Genomic DNA, 15,500 nt, shown 5'->3' on the forward strand with positions numbered 1-15,500 from the left:
CATACCAGCCCACACCATCCACATCGTATAACCTGGAATATACGCAACAAGTTAACAGCATGAACAAAACAGCATCAGCCAAAGACTGATCTTAACTGTAACATAACCCTTATGTAAGCAACAACTATATACAAGTCTTGCAGAAATATGTCCGCACTGGGACGGGCGCCCAGCATCCTCTACGGACTAGGAGAAAAAGATTTACTGGTAGGTTTAAAGTCTTATTTTCTCTTACGTCCTAGAGGATGCTGGGGACTCCGTAAGGACCATGGGGATTATACCAAAGCTCCCAACCGGGCGGGAAAGTGCGGATGACTCTGCAGCCCCGATTGAGCAAACATGAGGTCCTCATCAGCCAGGGTATCAAACTAGAATTTTGCAAAGGTGTTTGAACCTGACCAAGTAGCTGTTCGGCAAAGCTGTAAAGCCGAGACGCCTCGGGCAGCCGCCCAAGAAGAGCCCACCTTCCTAGTGGAATGGGCCTTTACCGAATTTGGTAACGGCAATCCAGCCATAGAATGAGCCTGCTAAATCGTGTTACAGATCCAGCGAGCAATAGTCTGCTTAGAAGCAGGAGCGAAAACCTTGTTGGCTGCATACAGGACAAACAGTGTCTCTGTTTTCCTAACCCGAAACGTCCTGGCTACGTAAATTTTTAAGGCCCTGACTACATCAAGGGACTTGGAATCCTCCAAGTCTCTCGTAGCCACCGGCACCACCATAGGTTGGTTCATATGAAACGATGAAACCACCTTAGGCAAAAATTGAGGACGAGTCCTCAACTCTGCTCTATCCACATGGAAAATCAGATAGGTGCTTTTGTGAGACAAAGCCGCCAATTCGGACACCCGCCTTGCAGATGCCAAGGCCAACAACATGACCACCTTCCAAGTGAGAAATTTTAATTCAACTGTTTGAAGAGGCCCAAACCAGTGAGATTTTAGGAACTGTAACACCACATTAAGGTCCCATGGTGCCACTGGGGGCACAAAAGGAGGCTGGATGTGCAGCACTCCCTTTACAAAAGTCTGGACTTCTGGGAGAGAAGCCCATTCCTTCTGAAAGAATATTGGCCCTCATTCCGAGTTGTTCGCTCGGTATTTTTCATCGCATCGCAGTGAAAATCCGCTTAGTACGCATGCGCAAAGTTCGCACTGCGACTGCGCCAAGTAACTTTACTATGAAGAAAGTATTTTTACTCACGGCTTTTTCTTCGCTCCGGCGAACGTAATGTGATTGACAGGAAATGGGTGTTACTGGGCGGAAACACGGCGTTTCAGGGGCGTGTGGCTGAAAACGCTACCGTTTCCGGAAAAAACGCAGGAGTGGCCGGAGAAACGGTGGGAGTGCCTGGGCGAACGCTGGGTGTGTTTGTGACGTCAACCAGGAACGACAAGCACTGAACTGATCGCACAGGCAGAGTAAGTCTGGAGCTACTCTGAAACTGCTAAGTAGTTAGTAATCGCAATATTGCGAATACATCGGTCGCAATTTTAAGAAGCTAAGATTCACTCCCAGTAGGCGGCGGCTTAGCGTGTGTAACTCTGCTAAATTCGCCTTGCGACCGATCAACTCGGAATGAGGGCCATAGATAGGGCCGAAATCTGTACTTTAATGGTGCCTAACTTCAGGCCCATATCCACTCCTGTCTGTAGAAAGTGGAGTAAACGGCCCAGATGGAAATCTTCAGTAGGAGCATTCTTGGCTTCACACCAAGATACATACTTCCTCCAGATACGGTGATAATGTTTCGCCGTCACCTCCTTCCTAGCCTTTATCAAAGTAGGGATGACTTCCTCCGGAATACCTTTCCCAGCTAGGATTCGGTGTTCAACCGCCATGCCGTCAAACGTAACCGTGGTAAGTCTTGGAACACGCAGGGCCCCTGCTGCAACAGGTCCTCCCTGAGAGGAAGAAGCCACGGATCTTCTGTGAGCATCTCCTGAAGATCTGAATACCAGGCCCTTCGAGGCCAAACTGGAACAATGAGTATTGTCTGCACTCTTTTTCGTCTTATGATTCTCAATATTTTTGAGATGAGAGGAAGAGGAGGGAAGACATAAACCGACTGAAAACACCCAAGGTGTCACCAGGGCGTCTACCGCTACTGCCTGAGGGTCCCTTGACCTGGCACAATACCTCCGAAGCTTCTTGTTGAGGCGTGACGCCATCATGTCTATTTGAGGAAGTCCCCAAAGACTTGTTATCTCTGCAAAAACTTCTTGATGAAGTCCCCACTCTCCTGGATGGAGATCGTGTCTGCTGAGGTAGTCTGCTTCCTAGTTGTCCACTCCAGGAATGAAGACTGCCGACAGAGCGCTTACGTGATTTTCCGCCCAGCGAAGAATCCTGGTGGCTTCCGCCATTGCCACTCTGCTCCTTGTCCCGCCTTGGCGGTTTACATGAGCCACGGCTGTGTCGTTGTCTGATTGAATCAGAACCGGTAGGTCGCGAAAAAGAATCCCCGCTTGTCGTAGGCCGTTGCATATGGCCCTTAATTCTAGAATGTTGATGTGTAGACAAGCCTCCTGGCTTGACCATAGTCCCTGAAAATTTCTTCCTTGTGTGACTGCTCCCCATTCTCGGAGGCTCGCGTCCGTGGTCACCAGAACCCAGTCTTGAATGCCGAACCTGCGAACCTCTAGAAGGTGAGCACTCTGCAGCCACCACAGGAGAGACACCCTGGCGGACAGGCTTATTTTCTGATGAATTTGAAGATGGGACCCGGACCACCTATCCAGAAGGCCCCACTGAAAAGTCCTCGCATGAAACCTGCCGAAGGGGATGGCCTCGTAGGTCGCCACCATTTTTCCCAGTACTCGAGTGCATTGATGGACTGACACTCTTTTAGGCTTTAACAGGTCTTTGGTCATGTTCTGGAGTTACTGGGCTCCTTACTACCGGGAGAAATACCCCTCTGTTTTTCCGTATCCAGAATCATGCCCAAAAAAATACAACCGAGTCGGAACCCACTGCGACTTTGGCAGATTTAGAATCCAGCTGTGCTGTTGTAGTACTCTCAGGGAGAGAGACACTGTTTTTAATAACTGCTCCCCTGAACTCGCTTTTATCAGGAGATCGTCCAAGTATGCGATACTTGTGACCCCTTGCTTGCGCAGGAGAACCATTTTTTCCGCCATTACCTAGGTGAAATTCTCGGCCCCGTAGAAAGCCCAAACGGCAACGTCTGAAACTGGTAATGACAATCCTGTACAGCGAACCTTAGGTACGCCCAATGAGGAGGATATATGGGGACATGAAGGTATGCATCCTTTATGTCTAGTGACACCCTTTCCGGGCTGGATATCTTTGCCTTGAGAGATTCCATCTTGAATCTGAACCTCTTTAATGTAGGTTTAGGAATTTTAGATTCAGAATCGGCCTGACCGAGCCATCCGGCTCTGGGACCACAAATAGGGCTGAATAAAACCCTTTTCCCTGTTGCTCTAGGGGAACCATGATAAACACTTGCTGTTGACCCAGCTTTAGTATAGCAGCCAAAATTATTTTCCTCTCCGAGGAAGTAGCTGGCAAGGCCGATTTGAAAATCGGTGTGGAAGCACCTCTTTGATGGATGTGGTAGAGGCCGGGAGGACACTTTTCCTGTGAACTGGCAGTAGCCGGTGATCTTTTCCCTCTACCTCTAGCGAGGAAATAAAGCCACGCCCCTTTCTGAACTTACGCGACCACAAGGACTGCATCTGTTATTAGGGTGTTTCCTTTTGCTGCGGGGGAACATAAGGCAAAAAAGACGACTTACCCGCGGTAGCTGTGAAAACCAGGTCCGTGAGGCCCTCCCCAAATAAAACTTCACCCTTGCAAGGTAAAGCTTCCATATGACTCTCCGAGTCAGCATCACCTGTCCATTGACGGGTCCGCAGTGACCTACTAGCAGAACCTGCTATGGCCTTAGCCCTTGAACCCAAACACCCAATATCTCTCGCAGCCTCTCTCGTATATAGTGCTGCGTCCTTGATGTGACCTAAGGCCAACACCATACTATCTTTTTCTAGGGTGTCAATGTTAGATGACAAGTTATCAGCCCAAGCTGTAATTGCGCTACCTACCCATGCAGACACTACCGCAGGTCTAAATAGGGCTCTGGCAGTCGCATAAAATTTATTTTAAGGTAGATTCCTGCCTACTATCCGCAGGATCCTATAGGGCCGCCATATCAGGGGACGGTAATGCTACCTCTTGGACCAGGGCGTTAAAGACTTGTCCAGCGTGGGCGAGGATTCCCCCCGTAACCTGTCCTTTGAGGGGAAAGGATACGACATAATAATACTCTTGGGAACTTGCAGTCTAATGTCAGGAGTACCCCAAGCTTTCTTTTTTTTTTTTTTTTTTTTTAATAAAACGGTCAGCTCATGCGATGAGTTAGGTTATTTTTCTTTAAATATGCAGACCCTCGTGTTAGGGACAGAGGAGTCCTCTGAGATATGCAAAACAACATTTATTACAATAAACATATATTGAATACTGTCGCGACTCATGGGTGCAACCTTGCATCATCCTAGTCGACGCTGGATCTGTAGCAAGCTGAATCGTGCTACAGATCCAGCGAGCAATAGTCTGCTTTGAAGCAGGAGCACCCAGCTTGTTGGGTGCATGCAGGATAAATAGCGAGTCAGTTTTTCTGACTCTAGCCGTCCTGGAAACAGTTTCAAGGCCCGGACTACGTCCAGCAACTTGGAATCCTCCAAGTCACTAGTAGCCGCAGGCACCACAATAGGTTGGTTCAAATGAAACGATGATACCACCTTAGGGAGAAATTGGGGACGAGTCCTCAATTCTGCCCTATCCATATGGAAAATCAGATAAGGGCTTTTACATGACAAAGCCGCCAATTCTGATACCCGCCTGGCCGAAGCCAAGGCCAACAACATGACCACTTTTCACGTGAGATACTTCAATTCCACGGTTTTAAGTGGCTCAAACCAATGTGACTTTAGGAAATCCAACACCACGTTGAGATCCCAAGGTGCCACTGGAGGCACAAAAGGGGGCTGAATATGCGGCACTCCCTTAACAAAAGTTTGAACTTCAGGTAGTGAAGCCAGTTCTCTCTGGAAGAAAATCGATAGAGCCGAAATCTGGACCTTCATGGAACCCAATTTTAGGCCCATAGTCACCCCTGACTGTAGGAAGTGCAGGAAACGGCCCAGCTGAAATTCCTCCGTTGGGGCCTTCCTGGCCTCACACCACGCAACATATTTTCGCCATATGCGGTGATAATGGTTTGCGGTTACTTCTTTCCTAGCTTTAATCAGCGTAGGAATGACTTCCTCCGGAATGCCCTTTTCCTTCAGGATCCGGTGTTCAATCGCCATGCTGTCAAACGCAGCGGCGGTAAGTCTTGGAACAGACAGGGCCCCTGCTGCAGCAGGTCCTGTCTGAGCGGCAGAGGCCATGGGTCCTCTGAGATCATTTCTTGAAGTTCCGGGTACCAAGCTCTTCTTGGCCAATCCGGAACAATGAGTATAGTTCTTACTCCTCTTCTCCTTATTATCCTCAGTACCTTTGGTATGAGAGGAAGAGGAGGGAACACATAAACCGACCGGTACACCCACGGTGTCACTAGAGCGTCCACAGCTATCGCCTGAGGGTCTCTCGACCTGGCGCAATATCTTTCTAGCTTTTTGTTTAGGCGGGACATCATCATGTCCATCTGTGGCCTTTCCCAACGGTTTACAATCAGTTGGCAGACTTCTGGATGAAGTCCCCACTCTCCCGGGTGGAGGAAGTCTGCTTCCCAGTTGTCCACTCCCGGAATGAACACTGCTGACAGTGCGAACACGTGATTTTCCGCCCATCGGAGAATCCTTGTGGCTTCTGCCATCGCCGTCCTGCTTCTCGTGCCGCCCTGTCGGTTTACATGGGCGACCGCCGTGATGTTGTCTGATTGGATCAGTACCGGCTGGTTTTGAAGCAGGGGTTTTGCCTGACTTAGGGCATTGTAAATGGCCCTCAGCTCCAGAATATTTATGTGCAGGGAAGTCTCCTGACTTGACCATAGTCCTTGGAAGTTTCTTCCCTGTGTGACTGCCCCCCAGCCTCGAAGGCTGGCATCCGTGGTCACCAGGACCCAGTCCTGTATGCCGAATCTGCGGCACTCTTGAAGATGAGCACTCTGCAGCCACCACAGCAGAGACACCCTGGTCCTTGGAGACTGAAGATGCGATCCGGACCACTTGTCCAACAGGTCCCACTGAAAGGTTCTTGCATGGAACCTGCCGAATGGAATTGCTTCGTAGGAAGCTACCATCTTTCCCAGGATCCGCGTGCAGTGATGCACAGACACCTGTTTTGGTTTTAGGAGGCCTCTGACTAGAGATGACAGCTCCTTGGCCTTCTCCTCCGGGAGAAACACTTTTTTCTGTTCTGTGTCCAGAACCATCCCCAGGAACAGTAGACGTGTCGTAGGGACCAGCTGTGACTTTGGAATATTTAGAATCCAGCCGTGCTGTTGTAGCATCTCCCGAGATAGTGCTACCCCGACCAACAACTGCTCCCTGGACCTCGCCTTTATCAGGAGATCGTCCAAGTACGGGATAATTAAAACTCCCTTCTTTCGAAGGAGTATCATCATTTCGGCCATTACTTTGGTAAAGACCCTCGGAGCCGTGGATAAACCGAACGGAAACGTCTGGAATTGGTAATGACAATCCTGTACCACAAACCTGAGGTACTCCTGGTGAGGATGGTAAATGGGGACATGCAGGTAAGCATCCTTGATGTCCAGTGATACCATGTAATCCCCCTCGTCCAGGCTTGCAATAACCGCCCTGAGCGATTCCATCTTGAACTTGAATTTGTTTATATACGTGTTCAAGGATTTCAAATTTAAAATGGGTCTCACCGAACCGTCCGGTTTCGGTACCACAAACATTGTGGAATAGTAACCCCGTCCTTGTTGAAGTAGGGGCACCTTTACTATCACCTGCTGGGAATACAGCTTGTGTATTGCCTCTAACACTGCCTCCCTGCCTGAGGGAGTTGTTGGTAAGGCAGATTTGAGGAAACGGCGGGGGGGGGGGAAGACGTCTCGAATTCCAGCTTGTACCCCTGAGATACTACTTGAAATATCCAGGGATCCACCCGTGAGCGAGCCCACTGATCGCCGAAATTTTTGAGACGGCCCCCACCGTACCTGGCTCCGCCTGTGGAGCCCCAGCGTCATGCTGTGGGACTTCGAGGAAGCGGGGGAGGACTTTTGCTCCTGGGAACTGGCTGTATGCTGCAGCTTTTTCCCTCTACCTCTGCGCCTTTAACTCGCTTGCCCTTATTGGGCCAAAAGGACTGTACCTGATAATACGGTGCTTTCTTTGGCTGTGAGGGAACATGGGGTAAAAATGTAGATTTCCCAGCTGTTGCTGTGGAAACGAGGTCCGAGAGACCATCCCCGGACAACTCCTCACCCTTATAAGGCAAAACTTCCATGTGCCTTTTAGAATCTGCATCTCCTGTCCACTGCCGAGTCCATAACCCTCTCCTGGCAGAAATGGACATTGCACTTATTTTAGATGCCAGCCGGCAAATATCCCTCTGTGCATCTCTCATGTATAAGAGTGCGTCTTTAATATGCTCTACGGTTAGCAATATAGTGTCCCTGTCTAGGGTATCAATATTTTCCGACAGGGAATCTGACCACGCAGCTGCAGCACTGCACATCCATGCTGAAGCAATAGCTGGTCTCAGTATAACACCTGTGTGTGTATATATAGCCTTCAGGATAGCCTCCTGCTTTCTATCAGCAGATTCCTTCAGGGCGGCCGTATCCGGAGACGGTAGTGCCACCTTCTTTGACAAGCGTGTGAGCGCTTTATCCACCCTAGGGGATGTTTCCCAACGTGACCTATCCTCTGGCAGGAAAGGGTACGCCATTAGTAACCTCTTAGAAATTACCAGTTTCTTATCGGGGGAAGCCCACGCTTCTTCACACACTTCATTTAATTCCTCAGATGGAGGAAAAACAACTGGTAGTTTTTTCTCTCCAAACATAATACCCTTTTTTGTAGTACCCGGGGTAACATCAGAAATATGCAACACATTTTTCATTGCCTCAATCATATAACGTGTGGCCCTATTGGAAGATACAATAGTCTCATCGTCGTCGACACTGGAGTCAGTATCCGTGTCAACATCTGTGTCTGCCATCTGAGGTAGCGGGCGTTTTAGAGCCCCTGATGGCTTTTGAGATGCCTGGGCAGGCACAGGCTGAGAAGCCGGCTGTCCCATATTTGGTATGTCGTCTAACCTTTTATGCAAGGAGTCGACACTGTCGCGCTATTCCTTCCACAGAACCATCCACTCAGGTGTCGACCCCGCAGGGGGTGACATCACATTTATCGGCATTTGCTCCGCCTCCACATAAGCCTCCTCATCAAACATGTCGACACAGCCGTACCGACACACCGCATACACACAGGGAATGCTCTGACAGAGGACAGGACCCCACAAAGCCCTTTGGGGAGACAGAGAGAGAGTATGCCAGCACACACCAGAGCGCTATATAACACAGGGATCCCACTATAAATGAGTGTTTTTTCCCTTATAGCTGCTTATATTATATATACTGCGCCTAAATTTAGTGCCCCCCTCTCTTTTTTACCCTTATGTAGCTTGACACTGTAGGGGAGAGCCAGGGAGCGTCCTTCCAGCGGAGCTGTGAGGGAAAAATGGCGCCAGTGTGCTGAGGGAGATAGCCCCGCCCCTTTTCCGGCGGACTTCTCCCGCTTTTTCTGGAATTCTGGCAGGGGTATTTTTACACCTATATAGCCTTCCTGACTATATATGGTGTAGATTTGCCAGCGAAGGTGTCTTATATTGCCCTCAGGGCACCCCCCAGCAGCGCCCTGCACCCATCAGTGACCGGAGTGTGAGGTGTGCATGAGGAGCAATGGCGCACAGCTGCAGTGCTGTGCGCTACCTTGTTGAAGATATAAGTCTTCTGCCGCCGATTTTACGGAACACTTCTTGCTTCTGGCATTGTAAGGGGGCCGGCGGCGCGGCTCCGGGACCGAACATCGAGGTCGGGTCCTGTGTTCGATCCCTCTGGAGCTAATGGTGTCCAGTAGCCTAAGAAGCCCAAGCTACCACCAGTTAGGTAGGTTCGCTTCTTCTCCCCTTAGTCCCTCGCTGCAGTGAGTCTGTTGCCAGCAGATCTCACTGTAAAATAAAAAACCTAAAATATACTTTCTTTCTAGGAGCTCAGGAGAGCCCCTAGTGTGCATCCAGCTCAGCCGGGCACAAGATTCTAACTGAAGTCTGGAGGAGGGTCATAGTGGGAGTAGCCAGTGCACACCAGTAGTCTAAAGCTTTCTTTTAGTTGTGCCCAGTCTCCTGCGGAGCCGCTATTCCCCATGGTCCTTACGGAGTCCCAGCATCCACTTAGGACGTCAGAGAAAAGTATTTTTCAGAGAAACTCAGGAGAGCTCCCCTGCAATGCACCCAGTCTCCTCTGGGCACAGGATCTAACTGAAGTCTGGAGGATGGGCATAGAGGGAGGAGCCAGTGCACACCCATTCTAAAGTCTTTAGAGTGCCCATGTCTCCTGCGGAGCCCGTCTATTCCCCATGGTCCTTACGGCGTCCCCAGCATACTCTAGGACGTAAGAGAAAATCCTTTTACTGCAGCGTCCTATGTCCTGCTGCCAGTCCGTGTGCCCCCTCCGGCATCAACAATCCCCACTCCCTAGCCGCGGCGCAGGTGGAACAAAAGCTGCTGCGGCCAACGGCATAGATGTGTATGCAAGCGGCACAGCGGAAGGCTTTCATAGCCCTCCCTGCGTCGCATACTCTGAGCCCCGAAGCCTCCTCTGCACATGATGTCACAGAAGTGCCTCCCTGCCACAGCCGCGCCCAGATCCCCAGATGCCCTGACTCCACAACACAGCACTTGGGCTGCCAGCCTGGAAGCCCCGAGATAGCCAATGTAATGGATAGAGTAGGTGATATCGCGGAGGGTGATATCTGGAAGCTGAATCAATGTAAAAAAGTGACAGTGCTGTGCAGTGCAGTGGGTGTGCAGTGTCACTGACACTGCACAGCACTCACACCTTTTACATTGATTCAGCGAGTCAGTCAGTTCTGCCAGCCAGTCACTATTGTTAGCGCTGGTGTCCCAACGCGCCGCATTACATGAAAGCACTAAATAAATGTCACCTCCCAGCAACCCTTAGCGCTATGCCTGCTGGGAGCTGTAGTTTATTGAGTGCATCTTCTTCCCTGTAATGTGGCACGTTGGGATACCCTCACTAACAATAGTGACTGGCTGCTTGGCTGCTGTGCGAGACTCCGGGACAGCCACTGCCAAAGGGAGGACAGCAGCTTAGCTGCTTCCAGGAGAAGCAGTACCCGGCCCCTCCCGCACTTCTAGTACCTCCGGGCCCCATCAGCTGCACCCCCCCTCCACCACCCGCGGCGGCTCCGGACCCCCTACCCTACCCGCAAGCAGCCGCTGCTCCCACACGCTGCACCACCGCACCTGGCCCTCTCCCACCCACTGTGGCTTCGAACCCTCACCAGTGTCATCCACGCACCTACCCCTCCCCCACCCGCGGCATCCCCCGGACCCCTTCCCGATCTGCATGTCCCCCGCACCCGCCACTCCCTCAACCACAGCACCTACTGTGTGCGCTGTCCACGCCGTTGCAAGGGGCTATGGCCCCTTAACCATCGTACGCCCTTTGTCCGTTCAATATTTAACCACTCACACAAATATGATTGGAGGTAATACTCCATATTATACAAATATTGCACGCCACAAGGGCATGCAAGGGTTAAGAGGGCGTAGCCCCTTCCGACAGTGTTAAGAGCGCCCGTAGGGCGTGATGAATCACCTAGTTAAACATAATTCTTCAACTGATACTGCCTAGGACTAAAACTCCAGAAACTTACTCAAACTCTTAAATGTGAAAATAGTACAGTATATAGGAGATCCGGTCGGGATCCCGGCAGTCGAAATACTGACGCAGGAATCAGTCACTTCCTGCACTAAAACAGTTGAAGTTTTACTCTTAATAATGGAATAGCACAACTGCAATGGCTAGATTACAGGCATTTGTTTACAAGGGATCACCCACAGTCTCAGTTTACAAGTAGACAATTTGCAGCGTTTTCAGAAAGGTCGCCTAATGTGTGGGCAAATAACAAATGAAGGAAGAAAACAAAATCAGACAGACAATGGTGCTGTCTTGCCTGTAGCCCTTCATTGTTAATGACGTTAACAAAAGCAAAAAGTGGACTCCTAATCATTAACATTTACTACAACACAATGTATTTGCAACATCAAAATAATTGTTAAGTCACTGTGTTAAATACAAGTCAATTTATGTAATTTTTTTTGTCAATCCTCTTCACAAAAAGGTAAAAGCTAAAGAGAATTATTCCTTTATAAACTAACATTCCAGCTGAAAGGCAACTCCCGCTCATTTACATCCAAAAGGAGAACAATACTGAATGGGATTTAATGCTTTCTCTCTGTAGTGAAACGCCTCAGATAGAATGACAAGTTCAAAATATTTTTTGGGATGTAGGCTACAGATTTACTTTTGGAGCTAAAAGAAAATAAAAAACCCAAATAAAAAGAAAAAAAAATGCATAAATTGGTAATTGAGATTTCAATTGCTGTAAAACACATAAAAATATACAGTCACAATTTTTTTTAATTTGCTTTGGTTTTAATACCAAAGCAGCCGGGAAAGTCTTTGGTAGCTAGATCGAGTGCTGGCTTACCTGAATAAATCGATGCTCCTTTTCAAATTCTTTCTGGTCTTCATCAAGAATAGCTAAAGCATTAGCTGTTAAATAGAAAAGACACAGCAACTGCTAAGTTAATACATGATCTCATATATGCTTTGAATGTTACTTAGTATATCTACACTAAATCTGGCAATGTGTGCATTATGGCTCAACAAATTTTATTAATTGAAACAACGTATTGCAGATGTTCTGAAGAATACCATATTATATATGTACACATGTATTACTGCTGATTGACACATTATCTCAGTTGGTACTTTTCTTTTGCTGTACTTTACAAATTACCTTGTTCTGCAGGTGATACTCGGCATAAATATTTTTCAAGGACTACAACTAGCATTTCTTAAAAGATTTATTTTTCTTTTGCACAATGAAACTAATCAGTAAACTATATTGCCATATGTTTATCTGCATAGTCTATTATTACTGGAATGTGTCATGATTACTGCACGATTCCTCCAAGGACAAACCCGAGCCTTACATTGACGGTTGTAGCTCTTCTATGTATCACACTGTATCACACATCCAAAGATAGTCTTATACATTGCATGGTTAGGCAACATTTTTGTGTGTCATGTGTTAATTAACATTCACAGAGCATTCAGAGTTGCATGCAATTCGTGCTTACAAATAAATGATCTTCGCCTATATTCAGACTTGACCGGATCACTTTCAGCATGTGTCTGCACCAGCTCTATCCTTGGTGCAAGAGCTCTACCTGAAATAATACAACTCTGCTTCAATGCATCTCTGAATAGCTTGCCATTCTGCTTCATTCACCCCTGGACCAACAGCAAGTGGAAACGCTGTTGAGATGAATTATACGTAGCTACTCAAAAGTGGTGAATACTCCAAAACGGATCATGCTCAGTGTAAAAAGAAATAACATTTGCAAGCTCTCTAGCGTTTATTTTGGAAATAATAATGGGATTCTTCACGAGAGGCCCAACACAGAAACTTCTGCTGCTGTTTTACATCTTCTAAAAAGGTGGTAAAAACAGGAAACTTTTCTCCTAGTCCGTAGAGGATGCTGGGGTCCACTTCATTACCATGGGGTATAGACTGTTCCGCAGGAGCCATGGGCACTCATAAGACTTTTCAATGGGTGTGAACTGCTCCTCCTTCTATGCCCCTCCTCCAGATCTCAGTTATAGGAGCTGTGCCCAGGGATACTGACATTTCGAGGAAAGGATTTACTTTAATACTAGTGGTGAGATACATACCAGCTCACACCTCAACCATGCCGCACAACATGGCATTCAACATAACACACGCCAACAGGCATGAACCAATTACAGCAACATGCTGAAACTAATAAAACACAACTTGTGTAACTTTAATAACAAAACTGCAGGTAACGTACGCACTGGGATGGGCGCACAGCATCCTCTATGGACTAGAAGAAAAGGATTTACAGGTAGGTATTAAAATCCTATTTTCTCTTACGTCCTAGAGGATGCTGGGGTCCACTTCATGACCATGGGGTTTATACCAAAGCTCCAGTGTGGGTGGGAGAGTACGGATGACCGAACTTGAGGTCTTCATCGGCCAAGGTGTCAAACTTGTAGAATTTTCAAATGTGTTTGACCCCGACCAAGTAGCCGCTCGGCAAAGTTGCAATGCCGAGACCCCCTCGGGCAGCCGCCCAGGATGAGCCCACCTTCCTAGTGGAATGGGTCTTTACCGACGTCGGTAACAGCAATCCAGCTGTATGAGCGTGCTGAATCGTACTTCTGATCCAACGCGCAATAGTCTGCTTGGAAGCAGGACACCCAATCTTGTTGGGAGCATACAGGACAAACAAAGACTCTGTTTTCCGTATTCGGGCTGTTCTAGCGACATAAATCTTCAAAGCCCTAACCACATCTAGAGACTTTGACTCAGTGAATGGGTCAGTAACTACTGGCACCACAATAGGTTGGTTTATGTGGAAAGATGAAACCACCTTTGGAAGAAAATGTTGACGAGTTCTCAACTCTGACCTATCTTCATGGAAGATCAGGTAAGGCTTGTAAATGCTGATTTGCATACAGGACTAAAAGCAACACTTTAAAAAGACATTTCATACACTTTTAATGGAGCCGCTGCGGCCGCTATACTTAATCCTTAACCTACGTACATATTACACCATTAGCGTACAGAGTCCCGTACCGTGTACGGACTTTGCGTACAAACGCCGCGCTGGCTGTACAAAGTACACTCCGCGTACACACCCAAAGATACACCGTGAACCCTTAGCAGCTATGCATGCGATAGTAACACACTTTAAACCTTAGCAGGGAAAGGAAAACACAACACCAGATTGTATTTAAAATGCCAGGTTCCGACACCACAACATATTACTGAAAGGGGGTTACAATAACAAAGCAATACAATACAAAGAATAATGGCTACAGTCAATGGTACATACTAGTTTGGTTTTCGCCGCGGCTCTCAAATCCAGCACGTTTATGTGAAGGCAGGCTTCTTGACTTGACCATGCTTTCTCCCTGAGTGACAGCTCCCCAGCCTCGGAGACTTGCATCCGTGGTTACCAGGAGTCAGTCCGGAATCCCAAACCTGCGTCCCTCTAGTAGGTGAGAACTGTGTAGCCACCACAGGAGCGAAATCCTGGCTTTTGACGACAGGATTATCTTCCGGTGCATGTGTAGGTGGGATCCCGACCACTCGTCCAACAGGTTCCGCTGGAATACTCTGGCATGGAACCTGCTAAACTGTATGGCCTCGTAGGCCGCCACCATCTTCCCCAACAACCGAATGCACTGATGGATCAACACACTTGATGGTTTCAATATTTGTTTGATCATTTTCTGGATTTCCAGAGCCTTTTCCACCAGAAGAAAAACTCTCTGAACTTGTGTCCAGAATCATCCAGAGAAAAGACAATCTTGTCATCGGTTCCAACTGTGACTTTGGATAATTTATGATCCAACCGTGTTGTTGGAGTATTGACAGGGAGAGTGTGATGTTTAGTAACAACTGCTCCCTGGATCTCGCCTTTATAAGGAGATCGTCTAGATAAGGAATTATATTGACTCCTTTTTGACGCAGGAGAACCATCATCTCCACCATCACCTTGGTGAATACCCTCGGCGCCGTAGAGAGACCAAAAGGTAACGTCTGGAATTGGTAATTGCAATCCTCAACTGCGAATCTCAGATAAGCCTGGTGAGGAGGATAAATGGGATCATGCAGGTAAGCATCCTTTATGTCTACAGACATCATGTAGTCCCCCTCTTCCAGACTGGAAATCACTGTCCTCAGTGATTCCATTTTGAACTTGAATCGTTTCAAGTAAAGATTCAGATTTGTTAGGTTTAGGATGGGTCTGACCGAGCCGTCCGGCTTCGGAACTACAAAAAGGCTTGAATAAAACCCCTCCCTTTGTTGTGACAAAAGGTACCAGGACTATGACCTGATCCTGACATAATTTTTGGATTGCCGCTGTTACTGCTTCCCTTTCTGGAATAGAAGCTGGCAAGGTTGATTTGAAAAATCGGCATGGGGGAACGTCTTGAAACTCCAGCTTGTATCCCTGGGACACTATCTGCAACACCCAGGGAACCAGGCCAGACAGAATCCAACCTTGGCTGAACAGTTTGAGACGTGCCCCACCGGAGCGGCCTCCCGCAAAGGAGCCCCAGCGTCATGCTGAAGCTTTGGCAGAAGTAGGGGTAGACTTCTGCTCCTGGGAACCTGAAGCCGCTGTGAACTGCTTTCCCTTTCCCCTACCTG

At 48.2% G+C, this 15,500-nt stretch overlaps 1 protein-coding gene across 3 annotated transcripts in view; it reads right to left on the reverse strand.

Annotated features, from left to right (window-relative positions):
- Window positions 1-15,500, reverse strand: part of CEP192 (centrosomal protein 192) — a 639,877-nt gene that overhangs the window by 276,605 nt on the left and 347,772 nt on the right. For all 3 annotated transcript variants that reach the window (XM_063923418.1, XM_063923417.1, XM_063923415.1), the window contains one exon: window positions 11,739-11,803. In XM_063923418.1, the coding sequence (XP_063779488.1) occupies window positions 11,739-11,803 (65 nt within the window). The remainder of the gene's footprint in view (window positions 1-11,738; window positions 11,804-15,500) is intronic.

The sequence above is a fragment of the Pseudophryne corroboree genome, chromosome 5, assembly GCF_028390025.1.
Source record: "Pseudophryne corroboree isolate aPseCor3 chromosome 5, aPseCor3.hap2, whole genome shotgun sequence".
Taxonomy (NCBI): Eukaryota; Metazoa; Chordata; class Amphibia; order Anura; family Myobatrachidae; genus Pseudophryne; species Pseudophryne corroboree.